The sequence below is a fragment of the Epinephelus fuscoguttatus genome, linkage group LG22 (genome assembly GCF_011397635.1).
Source record: "Epinephelus fuscoguttatus linkage group LG22, E.fuscoguttatus.final_Chr_v1".
NCBI lineage: Eukaryota > Metazoa > Chordata > Actinopteri > Perciformes > Serranidae > Epinephelus > Epinephelus fuscoguttatus.
In genome coordinates this window covers 7,494,262-7,518,977 of record NC_064773.1, presented here as the reverse complement: position 1 = coordinate 7,518,977, position 24,716 = coordinate 7,494,262, and the positions used below count along the sequence as shown (strand labels likewise).

The 24,716-nt window shown below is 38.0% G+C and overlaps 2 protein-coding genes across 5 annotated transcripts; one reads left to right on the top strand and one right to left on the bottom strand.

Annotated features, from left to right (window-relative positions):
* The first annotated feature begins 1,207 nt into the window (after positions 1–1,207).
* Positions 1,208–10,778, top strand: LOC125882918 (tetraspanin-9). The gene is made up of 9 exons (XM_049566911.1): positions 1,208–1,438; positions 4,805–4,846; positions 6,327–6,406; positions 6,540–6,731; positions 7,082–7,156; positions 7,263–7,364; positions 7,553–7,684; positions 8,437–8,520; positions 10,356–10,778. The coding sequence occupies exons 3-9, from the start codon at positions 6,344–6,346 to the stop codon at positions 10,425–10,427; spliced, it is 720 nt and encodes a 239-aa protein (XP_049422868.1). The 5' UTR covers positions 1,208–1,438; positions 4,805–4,846; positions 6,327–6,343; the 3' UTR covers positions 10,428–10,778.
* amdhd1 (amidohydrolase domain containing 1) lies at positions 8,514–23,677 on the bottom strand. Of its 4 annotated transcripts, none has more exons than XM_049566891.1 (10): positions 23,464–23,677; positions 18,578–18,684; positions 18,397–18,461; positions 18,048–18,325; positions 17,736–17,961; positions 16,735–16,859; positions 16,212–16,305; positions 15,956–16,116; positions 13,468–13,579; positions 8,514–8,911 (listed from the first exon to the last, which is right to left on the bottom strand). In XM_049566891.1, exons 1-9 carry the CDS (start codon positions 23,598–23,600, stop codon positions 13,474–13,476), a joined length of 1,299 nt encoding a protein of 432 aa, XP_049422848.1. In that variant the 5' UTR covers positions 23,601–23,677; the 3' UTR covers positions 8,514–8,911; positions 13,468–13,473. The 4 variants fall into 4 exon arrangements, with proteins under 4 accessions (XP_049422848.1, XP_049422851.1, XP_049422850.1 ...); XM_049566894.1 differs by lacking the exon at positions 15,956–16,116 and adding an exon at positions 14,080–14,240; XM_049566893.1 differs by lacking the exons at positions 15,956–16,116; positions 16,212–16,305 and adding exons at positions 14,080–14,240; positions 14,336–14,429.
* Positions 23,678–24,716: the final 1,039 nt, after the last annotated feature.

The following is a 24,716-nucleotide window of genomic DNA, read 5'->3' as shown; positions in this document are numbered from 1 at the left end:
TAGACAAATATTATGGAAATGTCATTTTTAGCTCTGGGTAAATGTGACAGCACTTACCGGTATTTTTTTTTTTTTTTTTTTTTTACAAATCAAACAATCAATAGATTAATCAAGAAAATAATCAGCATTATTAACCTAAAATAGAAAAAACAATAGCTATAGTGCCATCTGCATTTACTTTTGATACTCAAGTACATTTTCCTGATAATACACACTTTAACTTGAGTTGTTAATTGTTGTTAATGCAGCCTCGTCTTCCATAATGGAGGTCTGTGGGAACTGTATTGTGGTGGAGGAAGTATTCAGAACTTTTAATTTAATAAAAGTACAGGTAACACACAGTTAAATGCTTTATTACAGGGAAAAGTCCTGGTTGTAAATGTTAGGTAAGTAAAAGCTTTATTATCATTATCTCATTATTTCTAACACATTAATGTAAAAGCAGGATTTTACTGTAGGTTTATGGTGAAGCTCAATTTGATTAATTATTTTTATTAACTGCTGATTATTTTCTCCATTAATTGTTCCGTTGGGTTTGTGGAGCGAAAATGAAAATAGTGAGAAATGCCATCCAATTTACTAGGACGGGTGGAAATCAGAAAATTCACGACATGATTTTATCACCATACTTAAGTCTCAATACAATATTATTATAATGTTATTTTAAAGTTATGATATGCTGAGTATCGCGATAAAATATATTGTGATATGTTGCAATTCATTCCCTTTTTTTTTCAACTGTAAATTATGTCCCTGAAGGAAAACTTTCTCAAGATTTGTTTAGTAGGCTACCAAAAGTTTAATTTGTATTTGTCATTTTAATAATTTATATATCATGAAAAACTCTGGCACTGTGTGAGGACACAGTATTGCCACATATATATTAAAATATAAAAATACTAAAGGAAAAACATGGAATTAACCTGTCAGATAAATGAAGTGGGGGAAAAAATGTACAGTATCATGAAAAGAAAGCTACTTGGTCACATTACATCAGTGGGACTATTTTTTGTTGCAGTACAGCAGTTGTCCACTGGTCAGAAATAATATTTGTAACATCCGTGTATTCAGCCACAGTCTACACATCTGTGTGCTATTTTTATCGGCCATATTTACACATCCAGGGTGTTTGCCCGGCTGGTCTGTCCCTGCAGCCCCGGCAGTCACGCCTCCTCTCCCGGGCCAGTCCTCCGCCGTGCTCCGCCCTCTCCATAGACCTTACCCCACTCCTCCTCCTCCTCCTCCTCGTACTCCTCCTGTGCTCCAGCCATCGACGAAACTTCTAAGCTGACTTCACAGCCATTAACAGCCGTCGGATTTATGTTTCCACACCGAGGGATGCAGTGAGCCGAGAGACGCGGAGTTTACGCCGGCATGTGAAGCTCCTCTGGCGAATGAATCTTGAGACGTTAGCGGGAAGATGAGCTCTTAGCCGACGGTAGGAAAACTAGCTTAACTATCCCTCTTTTTTCTGCCCCTCGTCGCATGGACATGAAAACAATCACGGCCCTGACTCCTCGGTAAAAGCTTTTAGTTCGTTATAGGCGAACATTAACGTGTTTTATAGTCATTAAAGTTTAAAACGAGTGGATTTAGCGGTGGTTAAAGTGTTTATTTTGCGTGTTTTTAGCGCAAACTTTTACAAAACCGCAAACTGAAGTTCAGTCCAGTGACGTCACGGCGAGCCTCAGGAGAAAGAAGAGAGCGCTCTGTCTCATCTTAATGAAAATAGTTCATAAATCAGTTTTAATTCTTAAAGTAAGAGCTTTATGTCACGCTAATTAATTAAAAAGTTAATTTTATGATAGATAAAACGCCTGTTAGTTAAAGGAGACATGCTAATGTGACCACAGGTTTAAAATGAGACCATATTTTAACTTCAAACTGCACACAGACGATCAATTTGCTATCAAATCAGTTTGCTATTAACTCTCTGTTAGTGGACAATTAATCGACTAATCTGCGGCTCTAACAGTAAACCTGATAAGGGACTGTTCGTTACTTGTGAGGGGTGGCTGCAAAAAGGGGGAGGCATGCTAGATATTTTTTTTTAGTTGGTGGGAAGGGACTTTTTTTTATTTCGTTTATTTAATTCTCGTTTAAGGGAGCTGCGTTCAAATTTAAATGGTTTTATCTTGTATTTGTTTTAGTTTAACTTTAGTTTTTAAAGCCATAGCCAGCTAATGTAAGAACAGATATAGTTGTAATTTTAAATTTCTCAAGCCCAGTTAAGACCAAAGATTCACGACAAGAGAAACCATTTTAGAATGTTGCTGAGAAAAGTTGCAGCGGTAAGAACTGGCCGGTCTGAGCTCGACTCAAGCTGTCTTATGGTGTCACTTGCAACTCAGCTTGTCAAATCACTGGTGGCTGGTTTTAACGCCTAAGCCCGGTCACTTGTTTCTAGTGAAGTCCGCTGGTCACATCAAAATGGCCGTAGACAGCGTGTTCGCTTGCGGCTCTGCTTGGTGCTCCGTCCCTGCCAAGCCCTCTGTTTCCGTCCTCACGGTGTGCCAGTGTTGGAGGATAGGTCACTGCTGCTGCTAGCTGTATGTGTTTTAGGGCTGCAACTAATGTCGATTATATGTCGATCTGTCGATTATGTCTTTGATTAGTCGACTAATCATTTTATCGAAAAATGTGTTAAAATGTTGAAAAATGTCAGTCTGTCTCTCCCAAACCCCAAAAATATGTCATCTCATGTCTTGTGTCGTACTCACGCCAAAGAGTTTTAGTTCACCGTCATGGGAGAGTGTGTAAAGCTGCCAATATTTGAACGTAAGAAGCTGCGATAAGAGTATTTTGGGGTCACCGATTATTTTAATAGTCAATTAGTCATCGATTAGTCGACTAATCGTTGCAGCCCTAATGTCCTTACACACACATTTTTATTGACTGATTAATTGGTGCTGGTTATTTATATTCATCACAACTACAAATGCAGCTGTAGCCAGTATCACACTATCACTATCCTCATTCATATTTTAAGAAGTTACAAATTTTTAGAACATTGTGTAATGGTGCATTGCAAGTAGTTACCTGTTTCAACTTGATTCATCTTTGGTCTGAACTGGGCTTTATGGTCCTTGGTAGGGCTGTACCTGACTCAGAATTTTGTCAGTCAGATTTGTCAGATTCTTTTGTTTTCTTCCACATAAAGTCTTAAAGTTTCAACAGGGCTCATCGGAACGTTCAGTGTGATAGTGCCATTCATGTAATATAGTAAACAAGCTAACAGTGCTAATGGTAAATCAGAAATGTGCGACAACTTTTTTGCCAACACTAGAAATCAAACAAAAATCAGAGACTGTGTTTTAGTAAGTACCTGTGAGCTGTAAATTCACCACTTCCAAGCAGAAGAGAGAAGATAATTTTAACTGCTGAAAATAACAAAAACAAATGCTCGACTTGAAGCAGTATCAGTTGACTGAGGATTCTCCAACTGACCTTGGACACACCATGTGCGACGAATGCTTCCGCCAGAAAAAAACATAATCAGATCTGAGCTTAAAATGGTGATAAGTCATCAAAATCTGTTTATTCAACATCTCATTTAAAATTTGGCTAGAAATAAACCGTTTGCGAGTAGTGTATAAAACCGAGGCTTTTGTCAGCTCCAGGATTTCATCTTTAACCTTTAACTTTCAAACATTAACGGATAAGTTTTAAAAATCTAATAACTAATTTATGGCGCAGGGAGAATCATGCATTTTTCATCAGTCACCAAGGAAGGCTCAAGGATAAATAAGTTTAGCTTCGGGGAAGGTCAGATTAAAAAATAGCAAAACAAAAGTAAGTCACACCCCCTAAAGATCCTTTAAATTTGACTGAGCCAGGCACTTAGTAGTTGTTGGTACTGTCTGGTTGAATAGCTATTTAAAGGCAAGTAGGCAACACTCTTTCCTCTCAATAATCTCAAACGTACGTTTTTTTCATACCTTTTTTTTTTTGTCAACATAATATAGCACATCATATATATATTTTGTGCCATGTGTCTTTGCAACACACTGCAGAGAATATCCAGAAAAGTATGTAACCACTGTTGTTTCTACAACTAATGCTGGGCCTGCCAAGGAAGAGCTATCATTTTCTTGCATGCTGTTAGGCCAGCTGTGCTCGCCTTTGCTGAAATGTAAATACCAATAAAGAGTCCTCATTCAACAGTAAAACCAATAGCGATCATGGTACAGAGCGTTTCATAATGTCTGAAAGACACGAAGAGACACAGCTGCAAAATCTAAAAGCTTTCGACATTCCCATACCCTATGCAAACATGTACCACAGCCTGTCATCAGGATAAATTGTAGGTATGTAGCAGTTATTTTCAGTGTAAAGTTCATTTGGAATTTCCCTGCATTAATATGTGAAAGAAGAACTCAGCTTGTGTTTGTAACTGATGTGGGATGGACCAGATGTTTGGTATGAAGATGAAATAAAAAACTAACTATAAAACACCATCAATCTTAAAAGTAATGGTAGTTATTGTTCAAAAGAACAGGATTGAAACTTGCCATCATTCACAGGGAGATCCTCAAGAGTAAAGTTAACCCAGACACTAAGAAGAAAAAGTATTTTGCCTTTATGATATTCTGTAAGTGTAACCTTACGTGTAACCTGTGTTCTAAGTTTTGGTGGTGGAGTGACCAAAGAGGAACCAGCATGACCATCAAAACCCAGATTTCTAATTTAAAAAATACTTAAAACACAAGAGTTTTGTCTGTAATCCCAAAGCATCATTTTCAATTATAGCTTGTACACAGTATACAGTAAAGTGTTAATGTTTGTGTACTGTTGTGTGTTACAGGTTCACCACCAAAACTTCTCTGTTCTCCTGCTAGCTGAAGTGGTGAGTTTATCTCCTCCTTGTAGTGTTTGTGTGGTTTCAGCATGACCCCACAGAGAGAACAAAATGTTTACACTCAGTGTGATGTAACGGGAAACAAAGAGGTTGGTGAACTACAGTATGATGACAAGCAACATCCAATAGATGAAAGGAGTTCCAGAGAAGCATTAAATTATGCCTTTTCTTTAAAAAGATCAAACACTAGCCGGTTACTGTGATGTATGACATGACTTTATGTCCAGAGTGTTCGCTGGGTCCTAGACAGTATTTGTGAAGTATTTAAAGTTGCTAAATAGTAGTGGCAATTGTGCAGCTTTATATGGTCATCTTAAAGGGACAAGTAGTAGAATGGCTGTCTACTGACTTAATGGCATTTATATCATATTATGTAGCACTTCTTTTCCACTTTTGTATCACACACTATTTTATGTATCTTTGTTATGTGTGTGTGTGTGTGTGTGTATATATATATATATATATATATATATATATATATATATATGTATATGTGTGTGTGTGTGTATATATATATATATATATATATATATATATATATATATATATATATATGTATGTATACTAATGACTTTGTACTTGTAATGTACTTTTTCAGTCAGACTTTTTCTACACACTATACTTTGACATTGTTAGGGCATTTTTTCGACATACTATACTATGACGTTTTTGTCACTTTTTTTAACGTTCTATACTATGACGTTTTTGACATACTATACTATGACTTTTTTAGGGCATTTTTATGACATACTATACTATGAACTTTTTCGACACACTATACTATCACGTTTCTGTCAGGTTTTGTTTTTTTTTGACATACTATACTGTGACTGTTTTGTCACGTTTTTCGACATACTATACTATCACGTTTTTAGCAGTTTTTTTGACACACTATACTGTGACTGTTTTGTCACGTTTTTCGACATACTATACTATCACGTTTTTAGCAGTTTTTTTGACACACTATACTGTGACTTTTTTGTCGTTTTTTTCAACATACTATACTATAACTTTTTTCGACATACTATATGGTGACGTTTTTATCACTTGTTTTGACACACTATACTATGATGTTTTTATCAGGTTTTTTTTACATTCTATACTGTGACTTTTTTGTCACTTTTTTGGACATACTATACTATGACCTTTTTGTCACTTTTTTCGACACTACTGTAACGTTTTTATCATTTTTTATGATATACTGTACTGGACTGTGACCTTTTGTAATCACATTTCAGTGACAATCACTGACATGACATTTCCTTGGCATATTATACTATTCTTTAATAGATTGTTTTACCCTGCACAGTGCTGACGTTTGACTGACCTGCAGACAGTAATAATATTTTTGAATCATATTTAAATGTTCTGCCAGTTTAACAGACAAAATCATTCAGTTATATGTTTGATTTAAACTTAAGTTCTGTTTTTTAGTGGTTTGTTTGCAAGTGTTTCTTTTTTCTTTCAGTGCCTGTGGATTCAGTCATGGCTCGTGGTTGCATCTGCTGCGTTAAATACATGCTCTTCCTCTTCAACCTGCTCTTCTGGGTAATAATTACACACACACAGAGTCAGATGTTGTTACCATAAATCAGTAGTGAGATCAGCATACCAGTCAAAGTGTTTTATTATCATTAAATCAACAGGAAGTTTCTCAGTTTCCTGTGTTTGTGTTTTTCAGCTGGGTGGGTGTGGATTGTTGGGTGTGGGCGTGTGGCTGTCAGTGTCTCAGGGCAGCTTTGCCACCTTGTCACCCTCCTTCCCATCGCTCTCCGCCGCCAACGTCATCATCGCCCTGGGCACCGTTGTCATGGTGACAGGTTTCCTGGGTTGCCTGGGTGCCATCAAGGAGAACAAGTGCCTACTGCTGAGTGTGAGTATACCACAATACCCATCATTCATCACAAGTGGTGTTGTTTGAGTGTATCCTCTACTCGTGTTGTGTTCAAGTTGTGTTGGAATTTTTATGATTGGAGAATTTTGGAAGAAGGTTGTGTTGTCTAACTTGACTACAGTTATTATTGTGTAGGTAATATGAGTAAAGTCAGGATCCACCACCAAACTCCATGTTTATTTTTTATCATTTGCATCTAAAAGCTGATTTGAAGTGTATTTTTAAGTATTTACAATGTTTTGCATTGACATAATGCAACATCTTTGTATCATGCATGTCTGCTTGCGTTGAAGCCCTTTTAATCCGACACTTTACTTTGTTTTCTTCAGTTTTTTATTGTTCTGTTGATCATCCTCTTGGCCGAACTTATCCTCCTCATCCTGTTCTTTGTCTACACCGACCAGGTACGACTGTATAAAAGAATAGTCGCATTTATTATCAATCATCCCCTGCTGTAGGAGAGTGTGCCTACATATCCCATGACCCACCTCTTCAACCGTGTTTGTGCAGGTGAGTGAAAATGCCAAGCGGGACCTGAAAGAAGGACTCGTTCTGTACAACACAGATAACAACGCCGGCCTGAGGGACGCATGGAACACCATACAGGGAGAGGTATAATATATATTATAATAATCAAGTACCTGTTGTTATATATGGTATTTTGTTTAGTTATTTCTAGACTTTATAATTCAACTACAGCTTCTTTACCTCAGTGTTGAGTTAAATAAAGTTTGTTTTGCCTTCTGTAAAAAAAAAAAAAAAAAAATTGACTGACTGTGTCTCTCCTGTGTGCGCATCAGTGGCGATGTTGTGGTGTGACCAACCACAATGACTGGTACACTGCCCTGCATGAGAACGTGGTTCCTGACCGCTGCTGCCAGCAGGTTTTCCCAGGCTGTGGGCGCAACGCCTCCAACACCTTCTGGACACGGGTCAGTGTGTGTGCGCGATTATAAAGTCTTGTTGTACTCTGTAACATGTCTTATTAACTCTAAAGAAGTAGTGCAGCATTTTGGGAAACACACTTATTTACTTTCTTGTGGAGATTTGCTTGATACCGCTCTGTTTGTGTGCAGTATATGAAGCCACAGCCAGAGGACAGTGAGCTTAGCTTAGCATTAAGGCTGGAAACAGGGAAACAGATTGCTTGACCATTTAAAAAAAAAAAAAAAAAAAAGAAGAAGTCATCTACTAGCAATACATGTTTCAATTAGTGAGCTTTTATAGGTGCTTATAGGTTGGATTTGTTTTACCTCTTAGACAGCTAGCTGTGTCTATCTTTTAAGCTAAGCTAATAGGCTGCTGGCTACAGCTTAATACTTACTCTACAGACATGAGTGGTATCAGTCTTCTCATCTAACTCTTGTACCACAGTCAGCACCCACTCACCTGGTGTACTTTTACAACATTCCTGTGTCCATCAAACTTAATTAGATGAAATCCAACACAAAAGACACCACCGTAATCACAAGTAGAGACAAGATCAAAAAACAAGCAAGTCATGGTTCTTAACTTTGAAATCATTTCCAGTTTTATTCGGCATCAAGTAAGGCAGAAGTTTAGAAGTTTGTTGTCTGAACAGCTTTGTATGGAATCAACAAATGCAAGAGTCCTAGCCTTAAACTGGATACCCCTCTGACGTGCAGTACTTTCCTTCCTAATTACTGTTGGTGTGTGTTTTCAGGGTTGCTATGAGAAGGTGGAGGAGTGGCTGGATGACAACAAACACCTTTTGGGAACCATTGCCATGTGTGTGTTGGTCATACAGGTAAGCAGCTCTTTATTAAGCACACATTTTTAACATCACATTTATTTAGCTGAAGCGTTCATCCAAGGTGACTTACAACAGTTTCATTCAATCATGTGGATACAATCCAAAATTGTAAGAATAATGCAACTTCATCAAATATGTAGCACCGCCTCAAGAGCTATATTTAGAGACAGTAAGAGATACAGAGTGGTTTGTTGTTATTTATGGATCACAGAGATGTAGGCAGGGAGGACAGCTGGGTCCTTGCAGTCTTCTCAGTGGTTAAGGACAGGTTTTGGAAAGGGAAGCCTTCCCTGAAAGAAGAGCAGCTTGGTCTTGTTTGGGTTGAGCTTGAGGTGGTGTTCAGACATTCACTGATAGAGGTTTGAGTCGCCACCTGGGTTTCAGACTGTGGAAAAGACAGTGTGTTTAGTGTCATGCTAGTAAATAATGGAGCCACGGGACGTTAGAAGATGGGCAGGGAGGTCTAGCATAGGAAAACAGTAGAATCTACAGAGGACTGTTACAGAGGAATGGAATGTATACACATGTCAGATATAGACGGAGTGAAACCGTACTTAGCCTGTCCTCCCAAATAGCCTCACTCAAAGCACTCCAGTGAAAGACTTCCTACTTCTTCTTTTTTTTTTTTCAATTACATGTCTTACAATGAAAATCTTTGATGGCATACCACACTAACGATGTTGTGGCATACTGTACTATGACTTTTATATGGCACACTATACTGTCATCTTTTTATGATGTTTTTATGGCATGCTATACTATGGCTTTTTTTCATCATTTTGGACGACATACTATACAATGACTTTTTTTTCATAGTTTTTGATGACATACTATACTATGGCTTTTTTTCAGGATTTGGGACGACATGCTATACTATGACTTTTTTTCATCATTTGGGACGACATGCTATACTATGACTTTTTTTCATCATTTGGGACGACATGCTATACTATGACTTTTTTTCAGGATTTTGGACGACATGCTATACTATGACTTTTTTTCAGGATTTTGGACGACATGCTATACTATGACTTTTTTTCATCATTTGGGACGACATACTATACTATGACTTTTTTTCATCATTTGGGACGACATGCTATACTATGACTTTTTTTCAGGATTTGGGACGACATGCTATACTATGACTTTTTTTCATCATTTGGGACGACATGCTATACTATGACTTTTTTTCAGGATTTGGGACGACATACTATACTATGACTTTTTTTCATCATTTGGGACGACATGCTATACTATGACTTTTTTTTCAGGATTTGGGACGACATGCTATACTATGGTTTTTTTTCATCATTTTGGACGACATACTATACTATGACTTTTTTTTTTCCATGATTTGGGACGACATGCTATACTATGGTTTTTTTTCATCATTTGGGACGACATACTATACTATGACTTTTTTTCCATGATTTGGGACAACATACTATACTATGAGTTTTTTTCATAGTTTTTGACGACATGCTATATTATGGCTTTTTTCCATGATTTGGGACGACATGCTATACTATGACTTTTTTTCCATGATTTGGGACAACATACTATACTATGAGTTTTTTTCATAGTTTTTGACAACATGCTATACTATGACTTTTTTTCATAGTTTTTGACAACATGCTATACTATGACTTTTTTTCATCGTTTTGGACGACATACTATACTATGACTTTTTTGACTTGTATGACCTATGCTATAAAGATTTTACTCTTGCTTGAGGTGTTTTTTTCCTCTTTTTCAATAAAAAGTTCATCCAAACTCTCAAACACGTATCTCATCTCTTTTTTAACATAATTTTTGTTTTGTTTTCCCAGCTCCTTGGTATGGCTTTCTCGATGACGCTTTATCAACAGATTCACCGAGCAGGAAAGAAGTACGAAGCCTGATGGGATGAACAGAATTATTCCAAACTGTTAATATTGGTTACATAATCACATTTTGTTCATAGTAAAAAACAGTTATCACGTGTGCCACTACAACCTTTTATTTCACATTATTTCTGTCTATTAAACCAGCTTTTCTGATGGTTAGCTTTTTAAATTTGTACTTTAATGAGTGATTTTTGTAATATTTGTGATTTGCCTCTGACAATCAGAACAAAGAGAAAAGACTGAGACTTTTTGGTTGTTAAAAGCCATGCCTGTGGAAAAAAAGCACATTGTATGGATCTATTAAGATTAAAAAAAAGCATTGTGTACTAACATGTTCAATAAAAGCACTCTTCAAAAATGTGATAATGTTTTGTTTCAGGTTGATAATTTCTGACACGTTGACCTCATTGCTTGTGTTTTCTTTTGCTCCTGCAATCTTAACTTTAAAGTTTTACTATCTGCTTTCACCCTGATGGTCAAACAGCTCTTTGATTAGACAGATAAAAGCAGGGTGAGCAGCAGGTCATTTCACAGCTTTAACAAAGATGAAACCATGTCAATCAACCTGTTTGATCACTTGAGGCGCAAAATATTTTACCTGTTTCTGAAGTGCTAAAATTACTCCTGTTTGCTGTAGTCACTGAATAACTGATAACATATTGAGAGCGGAGGGGGTTTAAGTACTCAGAAAGTATCAGATTGTCCCAGCCAGTAATGGATGGAATTTATTTTCTGTTCTTGTAAGGTGCATACAATTTGGCACCAAACCTTAAACGCATTTAATGACAATGCACTGACGTTCCAATTGTGGGCTCAAAGCACTGAGAATCGCTGTTTGTTCAGTTTACGGCTAGAGGGGATACTACTTTTGTTGGGACTAAAAAAGTCATAGTATGTTGAAAAAGTATGCCCAAAAAAGTGATGAAAACCTCATGGTATAGTATGTCGAAAAAATGACAAAAACATCATCATATTATGTCGAAAAAAGGGGTGAAAACGTTATAGCATAGTATGTCAAAAAAAGTGATAGTGTGTGGTAAAAAATTGATGAAAAGTTAATAGTATAGTATGCCGAAAAAAGTCATAGTATAGTATGTCGAAAAAAGTCATAGTATAGTGTGCCGAAAAAAGTGCCAAAAACATCAATAGTATAGTATGTCGAAAAAGTGCTAAAAACGTCATAGTATAGTATGTAGAAAAAAGTGATGAAAAGTCATAGTATAGTATGTAGAAAAAAGTTATAGTATAGTATGTAGAAAAAAGTGCTAAAAACGTCATAGCATAGTATTTTGAAAAAAGTGATGAAAACGTCATAGTATAGTATGTAGAAAAAAGTGATGAAAAGTCATAGTATAGTATGTAGAAAAAAGTTATAGTATAGTATGTAGAAAAAAGTGCTAAAAACGTCATAGCATAGTATTTTGAAAAAAGTGCTAAAAACGTCATAGTATAGTATGTAGAAAAAAGTGATGAAAAGTCATAGTATAGTATGTAGAAAAAAGTTATAGTATAGTATGTAGAAAAAAGTGCTAAAAACGTCATAGCATAGTATTTTGAAAAAAGTGATGAAAACGTCATGGTATAGTATGTCGAAAAAGTGATAAAAACGTCATAGTATAGTATGTAGAAAAAAGTGATAAAAACATCATAGTATAGTATGTAGAAAAAAGTGATGAAAAAAAGTCATAGTATAGTATGTAGAAAAAAGTGCTAAAAACGTCATAGCATAGTATTTTGAAAAAAGTGATGAAAACGTCATGGTATAGTATGTTGGAAAAAGTGACAAAAACGTCATACTATATAGTATGTCGAAAAAAGTCATAGTATAGTATGCCTAAAAAAGTTATAGTATAGTATGTTGAAAAAATTGATGAAAAGTTCATAGTATAGTGTGCCGAAAAAAGTGATGATAACGTCATAGCATAGTATTTTGAAAAAAGTGATGAAAACGTCATGGTATAGTATGTCGGAAAAAGTGACAAAAACGTCATGGTATAGTATGTTGAAAAAATTGATGAAAAGTTCATAGTATAATGTGCCAAAAAAAGTGCTAAAAACATCATAGTATAGTATGTCGAAAAAAGTGACAAAAACATCATAGTATATAGTATGTCGAACAAAAGTCATAGTATAGCATGTTGAAAAAATTGATGAAAAGTTCATAGTATAGTACGTCGAGAAAAAAGTCATAGTATAGTGTGCCGAAAAAAGTGCTGAAAACATCATAGTATAGAATGCTGAAAAAAGTGATGAAAACGTCATGGTATAGTATGTTGGAAAAAGTGACAAAAATGTCATACTATATAGTATGTCGAAAAAAAGTCATAGTTTAGTATGCCTAAAAAAGTCATAGTATAGTATGTTGAAAAAAATTAATGAAAGTTCATAGTATAGTATGTTGAGAAAAAAGTCATAGTATAGTGTGCCGAAAAAAGTGATGAAAACGTCATAGTATAGTATGTAGAAAAAAGTGCTAAAAACGTCATGGTATAGAATGTCGAAAAAAATGATGAAAACGTATAAGTTTAGTATCCCGAAATAAGTGATAACGTCATCGTATAGTATGTCATAAAAATTCACTTTAAAAAAGTCATATGTCCTGATAAAGTCATGATATATTATGTAAAGAAAATGTCAGAAAATTTCGCAAAACGCCATTCTACAGTATGCCATTAAAAAATTCAAAAGGAAAAAAATGACAGTACATTATGTCATAAAAAAAATCGTAATGAAAGTCAAAGTGTAGAATGCAATAAAAAAAACCATAAAGTGATAGCATGGTAAAAAAAAAACAACTTTAGTATAGTATGTGATAAAATGTATAAAGCGTACAGAATGTGTACTTTTTCAATCATATGCTGGCTCCCTCAAAAAAATCATCAAAACTTATATTTGTTTTAAAATACTTTAAAATGCCAAACTCAGCTGTTGGATTACTAAAGATTTCTCCTGGGCTGCTTCCAGAGCCTTTCACACATCTCCAAATGTCAAAGTGTTACCTTATAATCTTTGTACCTTTCTATCAGAATCATTGATAGTGCCATCACTGATTCACCTCTGGTTATAAGTCCATGGTTTTGTCATTGTCAACGATGACGTTGCCTTTGATGACGACGTAGCGGATGAGCTCCTGATGTCCTCCCAGCTGGTAGATGAGATGCTCCCATCTGTGATCAAACATACAGGAGAGAGGATCTGTTTTATATCACACATAAACACACAAAGAATTCAGTTATCAAACAGTGAACACTAAAGGTGTGTCATTTGTAACATAAAACATCTATAGACAAGCTGCGTAGATTTAAATCACACAGACTGTCTTATAAGCATGACTCTACATAGATCAGAGCCAGCTGCATCTGCTGATTCATTAGATTTAATTCACCTGGACTGATGTCAAACGTTTCAACAGTCCTCATCAGCTGTTCAGTTTGAGGTATCTGAAGCCCTCTGTTGGATGTTTACTGAACTGCATCAAATTCCAGTTTGACTTGTGGTATGATGAACATCACTTCAACAAATACTTACCCAGTAAGTCACTGTAACGTGTAGCTGTTTAAAACCCTTTAAATAAGTCCACACATTTTCACCCAGTCATCATATTTTCAGGTTAGTTTTATCTTTACTGTGTATGCAAAACAAAATAATGTAAACTTGACTGCTTTACCGTGTGGTATTGAGGATCAGCAGGTCTCCATGTTTGTTGACCTCCAGAGAGCCGTGTGTGTGGGAGCGTCCGAGGGCGTAGGCAGCGTTGATGGTGGCCGCAGTCAAAGCCTCAGGCATGGACATCCTCATGTTGACACAGGCCAGGTGCATGACGATTGGCTGAGGAGGGACAGGACACAGAGAGAGGACGACACAGATCACCAGACGACAGAGACGAGACTGTAACCATCATGCAACACTCCTGTGGTACTCACCATGGAGCAGCAGTAGGCGTTGGGGTTGAAGTCGCTGCCGAGGGCGACAATCACTCCTGCTTCCAGCATGTGTCTGGCCCGAGGCTGCGGCAGCCTGAACACACACACACACACACACACACACACACAGATTATTGAACAACTCACAGCTATGAGGAGTGTGTGAGCATTTGTGTGTGTTACGTAGTGCAGAGGAAGTATTTATATCCTTTACTGAGGTAAAAGTAAAAAGTAAAGTGAGTAAAAATAATTTAAACGATTATTTAAAAAAAAAAAAAAGCAAAAAGTTCAATAAAATATTAATGATAAAAAAATTTAATTATTTTTAAAATAGTTGCCAATTTATTTTCCATAAAATGTAAAGTTAGTTACTTTACATTTTACGGAAAATAAATGCTGGAATCAGAACTGTCCACTCACAGTTCAAGTCCCTCAAATTTGTACTTAAGTGCAGTGTTTGAGTAAATGTACTTAGTTACATTCCATCAGTGTTACAGTACCGTAGGATGTAAGCTGTGGTCGGCAGAAGGACGGCTGCGGTTTTAGCTGTTGCCATGGAAGCGATCCCCTCGTCTGTGACCTCCTCCAGGTGACTGATGGCTAACGCTCCAAGCTCTGCACCCAGCTGACACACACACACACACACACACACACACACACACACACACAAAGATAATTAGCATAATGCTTAAAACTTCTTGCAGCCTGTCAGATATGAGGATCTGCTGACTGAATATCTGAGTTTTGGTCTGTTGGTCTGAAAAACAATTTAGAAATGTGTCCTCAGGTTGTGGAAAACAGTGATACTGACATTTTATTTCCTACCAAAACTTATATTTGTTTTAAAATACTTTAAAATGCCAAACTCAGCTGTTGGATTACTAAAGATTTCTCCTGGGCTGCCTACCTGCTTCCAGAGCCTTTCACACATCTCCAAATGTCAAAGTGTTACCTTATAATCTTTGTACCTTTCTATCAGAATCATTGATAGTGCCATCACTGATTCACCTCTGGTTATAAGTCCATGGTTTTGTCATTGTCAACGCAGCGCGTTGCCTTTGATGACGACGTAGGATGAGCTCCTGATGTCCTCCTCAGCTGGTAGATGAGATGCTCCCATCTGTGATCAAACATACAGGAGAGAGGATCTGTTTTATATCACATATAAACACACAAAGAATTCAGTTATCAAACAGTGAACACTAAAGGTGTGTCATTTGTAACATAAAACATCTATAGACAAGCTGTGTAGATTTAAATCACACAGACTGTCTTATAAGCATGACTCTACATAGATCAGAGCCAGCTGCATCTGCTGATTCATTAGATTTAATTCACCTGGACTGATGTCAAACGTTTCAACAGTCCTCATCAGCTGTTCAGTTTGAGGTATCTGAAGCCCTCTGTTGGATGTTTACTGAACTGCATCAAATTCCAGTTTGACTTGTGGTATGATGAACAGCACTTCAACAAATACTTACCCAGTAAGTCACTGTAACGTGTAGCTGTTTAAAACCCTTTAAATAAGTCCACACATTTTCACCCACTCATCATATTTTCAGGTTAGTTTTATCTTTACTGTGTATGCAAAACAAAATAATGTAAACTTGACTGCTTTACCGTGTGGTATTGAGGATCAGCAGGTCTCCATGTTTGTTGACCTCCAGAGAGCCGTGTGTGTGGGAGCGTCCGAGGGCGTAGGCGGCGTTGATGGTGGCCGCAGTCAAAGCCTCAGGCATGGACATCCTCATGTTGACACAGGCCAGGTGCATGACGATTGGCTGAGGAGGGACAGGACACAGAGAGAGGACGACACAGATCACCAGACGACAGAGACGAGACTGTAACCATCATGCAACACTCCTGTGGTACTCACCATGGAGCAGCAGTAGGCGTTGGGGTTGAAGTCGCTGCCGAGGGCGACAATCACTCCTGCTTCCAGCATGTGTCTGGCCCGAGGCTGCGGCAGCCTGAACACACACACACACACACACACACACACACACACACACACACACACACACACACAGATTATTGAACAACTCACAGCTATGAGGAGTGTGTGAGCATTTGTGTGTGTTACGTAGTGCAGAGGAAGTATTTATATCCTTTACTGAGGTAAAAGTAAAAAGTAAAGTGAGTAAAAATAATTTAAACGATTATTTAAAAAAAAAAAAGCAAAAAGTTCAATAAAATATTAATGATAAAAAAAATTTAATTATTTTTAAAATAGTTGCCAATTTATTTTCCATAAAATGTAAAGTTAGTTACTTTACATTTTATGGAAAATAAATGCTGGAATCAGAACTGTCCACTCACAGTTCAAGTCCCTCAAATTTGTACTTAAGTGCAGTGTTTGAGTAAATGTACTTAGTTACATTCCATCAGTGTTACAGTACCGTAGGATGTAAGCTGTGGTCGGCAGAAGGACAGCTGCGGTTTTAGCTGTTGCCATGGAAGCGATCCCCTCGTCTGTGACCTCCTCCAGGTGACTGATGGCTAACGCTCCAAGCTCTGCACCCAGCTGACACACACACACACAAAGATAATTAGCATAATGCTTAAAACTTCTTGCAGCCTGTTGCTGAAACAGTTGTTCAATGAATTGATTAGGTTATTGACAGAATATTTAACCGATTATCACTGAAGTCATTTATCAAGCAGAACTGCCGACGCCTCAGATATGAGGATCTGCTGACTGAATATCTGAGTTTTGGTCTGTTGGTCTGAAAAACAATTTAGAAATGTGTCCTCAGGTTGTGGAAAACAGTGATACTGACATTTTATTTCCTAAGACCAAAACAGAGCAAATATTGGACTTGCATCCATCGTACTGCTCCACGTCTGCTGAATGCATGAGTTTACAGCAAGCAATACTTGGTGCACTTAGCTAAAACTAATTTAATATAATTCATCCATCCATTTTCATCCGCTTCTCTGGGGCCAGGTCGCGGGGGCAGCAGGTCGCAAAGCACCCCAGACATCCCTCTCCCAGCAACGCTTTCCAGCTCCTCCTGGGGGACCCCAAGGTGTTCCCAGGCCAGATGAGATATGTAATCCCTCCAGTGTGTTCTGGGTCTACCCCGGGGCCTCCTACCAGTGGGACGTGCCCAGAACACCTCTAACAGGAGGCGCCCAGGAGGATCCTGATCAGATGCCTGAACCACCTCAACTGACCCCTTTGGACACAAGGGAGCAGCGGCTCTACTCCGAGCTCCCTCTGGATGTCTGAGCTCCTCACCCTATCTAACACCCCACGGAGAAAACTCATTTCCACCACTTGTACCCACAATCTCATTCTTTTGGTCACTACCAAAGCTTTGCGTTCTGGCTCAGCTCCCTCTTCACCACAACAGCGCTGCAATAAATCCTTCAGGTTTTTTTTAGGCGTAAGTGATACCTGAGCAGAGTTCATGGGATGAAGCTCGTCCCCGTGGAAGTTGATGTTGAGGCCCATGTCTTTGCCGGCCTGCAGGATGGAGCGAGTCGAGCTGAGGTCAAACACTCCCTGCTCACAGAACACGTCGATGTTGTCGACCCTCAGAGTCCCAGCGGACATCTTCTCTTTGAGCCGAGGCAGCTGAACCTGCAGGATGTCCTTTGTGGCCTCTGCTACCGTCTTCCCTCTGGATGAAGGACAGAGAGGTTTAGTTACAGAGATTTATTTTCAGGATGTGATGTCACATGAGATGATGTTGAGCAGGGTCCATACTTGGGCACAGCGTGGGCTCCACAGTAGGTCGAGGAGACGTTGATGGGCAGCGTGCGTCTGGCCTCCTCAATCACCTCCAGCATCTTGAGCTCAGTCTGCAGCTCCAGGCCGTACCCGCTCTTACACTCCACCAGGGTCGTTCCTGCTCGCTGCATCCGCACCAGCCTGCTGCTGAGGGAGGCCAGCAGCTCGGAGGAGCCGGCAGCTCGAGTGTGCTCCACCGTGAAGTGGATCCCTCCACCGGCACGGTGCACATCCATGTAGGTGGCGCCTGCCAGCTGCAAGAGAAACATGCTTTTCATTTACAGCTCCAGTTGTAGAGGTAAAAAACTGTCAGAACATGATTTACCTTCATTGCAAATTCATGCACTCTGTCACCAGCCCAGACCGGATGAGTGTGAGCATCAACCAACCCTAGAACGAGAAGCTTCTTAAAATGCAAATCACTTACATTATGTATGTGTACAGACAGTCCAAAAGTACAACTTGCATGTAAAGCAGAAACCATAAAGATCAGAGCAGATACTCACCAGGCAGGACACACATCCCTGTAGCATCAATCACTTTATCAAAGGAAGCTTCAGGATACTGAGCTGCGATCCCCTCTGCAGGCCCCACAGCTTTAATCAGCCCGTCACTGGGTGAAGAAATGAGCTGATTTAATGACACTTAAAAGCAGAGCTGGGGTCTGAACGTGTAGCTGAGGTTAAAGTTCAGCTTTGGTCTTTTGTCTGCTCCAGAGGCCCGGCTGAAAACCAAAGGGGACATACTTATGTCCTAAAATTGTCCATTTCTCGCTGTCAGTCCAAACAGAGATTAAGAAAACATTTGGGATTGATATTCATTTACATCTACATCATTTTGTACTGGGATTAAATTACAGCTATGAACGTAGGTACAGATACATCTTTAGGAAAGCTCTACGCGCTGCACGCAGTACAAAATGTTTGGATGAAGAGCCCCCTGACATTACGATGTGGTATGTCAAACCATTGGAGAGATCATCACATGTGCTGAGAGGAACTCTGGAGGTGTTTGGAAGAGACTGGGCCTCAAAATCAATATACTCTAAAGAAGAGTGGTCTTAAGAGTCATAAGTATGGGGGTATCAAATATAACAAATATATACTTTGTGGCTAACATTGGGTTTGTCTCAATCATGGGTTTTTGTATCGTATCACCCCTTTATTGTTTAAACTAATAAAAATATTGAGAGAGAAAAACACTTTTATTGGAGAGCCTTGAGTTTTAAGTTCGTTTAGATTGTCTTTTATTTATATACTTAAGTGTTTTTATCAGTTATGTAAAGTCTTTCAATAAAACACATTACATTTAAGTCCTCTGAGGGGCGAACAGGGAGAACTTATAACAACAACCAATGTCCAGTTCGTCAGGTTTCTTCAAGTGTGTTGACCTATTCATTTTGACATGTGCTCATCTTAAAACACTGTCTGTACATAATTCCTCTCAGGTAAGTTTCCACGTCACAGTTTCAGAGCCAATCACAGGTTAGTTTCCATGCTACAGACTCTTCATGCTGCCAGACTTCCTACAGTCAAAAACTGTTTGCTTCCCCATCACACACCTGCTGCTCATCACCTGCAGCTTACCTATATCACCTGCGTTTTCGGCTCTAGTTTAGTTTAGTTTAGTTTAGTCAGATCCCCATTAGCCGTTACCTTAGGCAACAGCTACTCTTCCTGGGGTCCACGCAAAATAAAAATACATACAATATAACATAAAATAAAATGACAAGAAAATCATGATCCATACTTAAAATAAAGATTAAAAAAAATTCCAAATTAGAAAGATGTCCAGAATGATAACAAACAAAAAATATCCTCTCTCAGGTATGTCTGGCATGAGTATAATTAATCCATTTATATAAACAATATGATTTTTTTCTTAACACATATGCTTCTGAAAAATAAACATAAGACTTGCAAGCAATCTTTGTTCCACCATAAGCCATGCAAGATGTTTGTGCATGTATAGAATACTGGACCTACTGCCACACTGGAGGGCAAGACGGGCTGCTTTATTTTGGACTATTTGTAATTTTCTCAGATCTTTTTCAGCAGCATTCGACCACACAGCATGGCAGTAGTCAAGACTGGATAGAACCAGTGCCTGAATCACCTGGACCACAGAGGCAGATGCTAAATACTCAGCACATCTCCTAATCACCGCTAACCCCCTCCCCATTTTCTTGGTTATATTACCTATATGTGATGACCATGATAAATGACTGTCCAAGGTAACACCGAGCAATTTTATTTCATCCACCTGTTCAATTTGCATTCCTCTCAATGAAAGATTTAACTTTAGTTCTGCTTGCAACATATGTTGTGAGCCTAATACCATGCACTTTGTTTTAGAAATGTTTAATACCAGTCTGTTGTTTTTTATCCAATCTGCTACTTGTTGTAACTCTTTGTTCAGAGCCACAGACAAGTCCTCCACAGTCGACACCGACATGTATAATGTTGAATCATCCACGTGCATGGCCATATTTTTTCCCTTTCCAGGACCAACGGCAAGTCATTTGTAAATATTGTGAATAATAACGGCCCCAGACAGCTCCCTTGTGGTATCCCAGACTGTACCTGTTTTGTGTCAGACAAGCTACCATTATAAAAAACTCTCCGTGTTTTACTGGATAAATAGCTCTTTATCCAGTTCACTGCAGAGGGTGAAAACCCATATGGCATCAGTTTCTCTAATAATAATGAATGATCAATTACATCAAACATGGCGCTAAAGTCTAACATCACGGATCCCACCAGTTTTTTATTGTCAATTTCCATTAGATAGTCATCCATCATTTGTGTTAGTGCTGTACAGGTTGAGTGCCCTTCCCTGTAGGCATGCTGAAAGTCTGTGTTAAGTTTATTTTCAGAAGAATAGCTCTGTATTTGGTTGAAAACAATTTTCTCCATAATTTTGGCTAGCACCGGAAGAATGCTTATAGGGTGACTGTTTGTACCTGTCAAATTGATCTTTGCATTTTTTGGCAATGGAATAATTTTATCCTCCTTCCAGACTTATGGACATACACTGCAAGCTATACTTTGATTAATAATATGAGTAACTGGAATAGCCATCTGATTTGCTGAAGTTTTCAGCAATCTACCATCCTAGTGCGCCACCTCGTGTACAAACTACAACACTGCATCTCTTTTCCAAGTAGTCGCCATAAGTTAAACATGAATCAGAACAAATGCAAAGAATGTTACTGTGGCTCTATCAAGATATTTTAAAAGTTGTTGTTTTCATGTCTGTTTTAATTATTGACAAGGTAAGCATTTGGTAACTATAACGACTATAATTATTATTATTAATATTATTATAAAATATTTCACATATCAAAATATCCACTTGTATTTAGGACACTTAAGAGTACAAATTTAATATAAAGTAGTATTTAATACATGTTCTTACCTGTAAACATTTTACAGGTGTCTGCAGTTATCTGACACTTAAATTTAATGCTTTTTAAGGTCTTTTTAGGATCATTTTAAAACAAATTTAAGACTGATTTCTAGACAAATCATGTTTTTCTTATTCAAGCAGGTAAGTATAAAGGTAACTAGTCTATATGAGGTCCTGTGCAGAGGAAGGTTTTTAGAATGGGAATGTGATTATTAGAGTGAGTTAGGTCAATCTACATTGACAGGTGAGTGCAAGTATAACGTAAAAGAACAGAATTAGGGTCAGTGGAACATCACAAATGTGAACTTTTAAATAGGATTTTGACTCATTTTGACAAAAATAATTTAAAAGATGGATACATTTAGATAAATAGATCAATTATATAAAATGGTTGCAGTAATTACTATCTCACAAATTATAGCTGCTGCGCAGCGATGGGTCAGGTCCGGGCATTTTTAGGCAATTCTGAGCAACAAGCAGAAGAGTTGGAAGACATTTAGGAATTTAGCAACACAATCTGCGTTTTGTATCAGCTGAGGCTTGAACACACAACCCCTGAGACTAAGAATCAATTTCTATCTCACTGAGCTAATTAGTCAGTGACAAGTCATGTGTAGCTTCACAAATTGACTAAGCCAGACGTGCAGGTTTAGCAGCCGTCTGTGCATGGAAAGGCAGATTTGAAACCACTGTAAAAAAAAAAATAAAAAATAAAAAAAAAAAAATAAAAAATCAGTTATTAAGACAAAAATCTGAAAATACACATATTGCATCTAGACAGCATGGAGATGTTGGTAATTTGTTTGTAACAATGATTGATTTGCTCCATAAGTGAAAAACTGATGTTTAAAATTGCCATTTTTACATTGACTTCAATTGTTCACATTAGAGCAAAATTCAAAATGCTGTCAAAAATTCAGTTTTTGAGATAAAATTCTGATATTTTCCAAACATCATCTACCATGACTCTAGAATTTTGTCTTTTTTTTTCAAGAACATTGAAGATTTATTTAGCAAGAATTTGCATGTATATGTTTACATATACATGCATATGTAATGTAAACATACATTACATATGTGTACCGTTTACAGTCAAACATTTTGATGCACTGTAGGCTCAATTTTTGATAAATCAACAATCTGTGTGGATCGTTTGTGTGGGACAGTCTGAAGATGCTCTGTAGCAAGTTTGGTGTCAATTGAGCAAAAATTGTGGGAGGAGATAGGTTTAAGAAGTTTTACAGTTTTTGAAAAAAAACAGAGTGATGAACTTCATAATTTTTAATAGGTTTAAATGTACAAAAGTGTCTTCAGTATTGGGGCTACAGTTTGATGAAAGTTGTGAATTTGTAGCACGTATGGTTGATTTGTTATGAATTTTCAAAGTTTCGAACTTTAGACGCTTGCTGTAGCGCCACCATCAGGACTATTGGCTTGAGTTTACAGCTGAGGATATCTGGCATGAGACTGGACCTTTGTGCAAAGTTTGGTGAGTTTTCACCCATGGGAAGTATGATTTCCTCGGAAGAAGAAGATGTATTGTGTTTTGTGTCTGTATGTACCGTTGAATTTGGAGATTTTATTACACAATTTGATAAGTGTTAAGGCCTAATATTTATAAGATTAAATTTACCTGACATGCTGATTTAAAGTGATATTAGTGGACAAAAAATAGTAATAGAACAGACAATTTTAGCTATCCAGTGAGTTTCTGCTGTGTAACGACTCACTGTAGCCTCTAAGGGGCACTAATGAGCATTATTTTATATTCTAACATCCCCTTTGGCTTCTACTGAACAAAAAAACCTCCCCAACCTGCACCAGCATGCAGGTATGCAGGGCAGCTCCACAGGTGAGAGGCAACACTGTCTGAGTCACATTTCCTCAGTAGCTCAAACAGAATTGAACAGAAGGCGACTCCACACGCTCGTCACATGCTGTGCAGTGATCTCAGATGCCTGTCAGTGTGGTGTACAAGACTTACCTTCCAATCACCACGCTCCCATTTTCAACCACACAAAGATTTTGCATCCCATGTTTGATCTTGTATTTCTCTCCGTTGTTGCAGATGAGAACCAGCTGTTTGGCGTTCTTCACCAGGAGCCTGTGACCACTGGACATTTTGATTCATCCACAGCAGACACACTTCACTCCAGAGTCACTGGCTTCAGACTAATTTGGGGACAGGCAAATATTTGTCCCGGGGAGAAGAGTTTAAAGTGCACAGAGAGGCGGTGCTTCACACAGACATTACACACAACCAGTTAACCAGTAATAATTAAAGACATATTTCACTGCTGCAGGATGGACTTCACATGAAACTGGGCCGTGTAGGAAGACACAAATACTTTTGATATTGGTGCAACGTGACCAGAGAAAACCCACAACTACCAGAATGCACTGAATCGGACTAATAAATGCTCTTGCTGGACGTGACGTAGTAAGTTTCCCATCCAAAAACAGTATGGCAGCCAGCTAGGCTCAGTAAACAACAACCTACACATCTGACAGTGATGTATTCCTTCGAGATGATGATGGTGATATTACCTAGAATAAATGTTAAAATAAAAACATAAGGAGTCAGATACAAGCCGTAACTCTGCCCCCAATGAGACGAATTTGGGTTTTGCTTCACGGTGATGATACTAACAGGCAGTTAGGGACAAATACTGTCTCAGTAATAAAGTTAAAGAGGTTTCCTTTAGATTTGTGCAACAAATATATCCACAAAATAAGACACTGGAGCAACAAGGAAACAGAATCTTGGTCCATATTTGATCAGCACTGCTTAGGGACTGTTCTTTACTTGTGAGGGGAGCAGGGTGGCTGAGGTGTAACTTCAGTTTGGTCTTTTTAACCATCCCCAAAACTAAAAATATTTTTCCTCATGCCTCCCTGAGTGACTTAGAAAATGCATGAACTATCTAACTGTATTAGATTTACTTATCCTTTGACGTTTGAAAGTTGAAGACAAAATCCTGAAGCTGAAAAAAAGAAAACCTAGGATTTTCTCATGTCATGCACGCTGCGAAGTTTGTGCCAACAGTTTATTTTTGGCCATATTTTAAATGAAATGTAGAATAAATTTTTAACCTCAGATTTGGTTGTTTTTTTCTGATGGTAGCGTTCATGCCACATCATGAGTTCAAGGACTGTTGTAAATTTGAAAATCAAAAAAACCCAGCCATTTTAAGTCGAATGTCCCTCTCCTGAGTTGAAACAAAAAAAAATGTGGAC

Bases quoted from the DNA above. Each gene is read 5' to 3' on its own strand.
- LOC125882918 (XM_049566911.1), top strand. From the start codon at position 6,344: ATGGCTCGTGGTTGCATCTGCTGCGTTAAATACATGCTCTTCCTCTTC. The intron at 6,407-6,539 runs GTAATAATTACA...TGTGTTTTTCAG, and splicing joins TCTTCAACCTGCTCTTCTGG to CTGGGTGGGTGTGGATTGTT. The intron at 7,157-7,262 runs GTACGACTGTAT...GTGTTTGTGCAG, and splicing joins TCTTTGTCTACACCGACCAG to GTGAGTGAAAATGCCAAGCG.
- amdhd1 (XM_049566891.1), bottom strand. From the start codon at position 23,600: ATGTCCAGTGGTCACAGGCTCCTGGTGAAGAACGCCAAACAGCTGGTT. The intron at 18,685-23,463 runs GTAAGTCTTGTA...TTCTTCACCCAG, and splicing joins GGGAGCGTGGTGATTGGAAG to TGACGGGCTGATTAAAGCTG. The intron at 18,326-18,396 runs GTAAATCATGTT...TTTCTCTTGCAG, and splicing joins TGCATGAATTTGCAATGAAG to CTGGCAGGCGCCACCTACAT.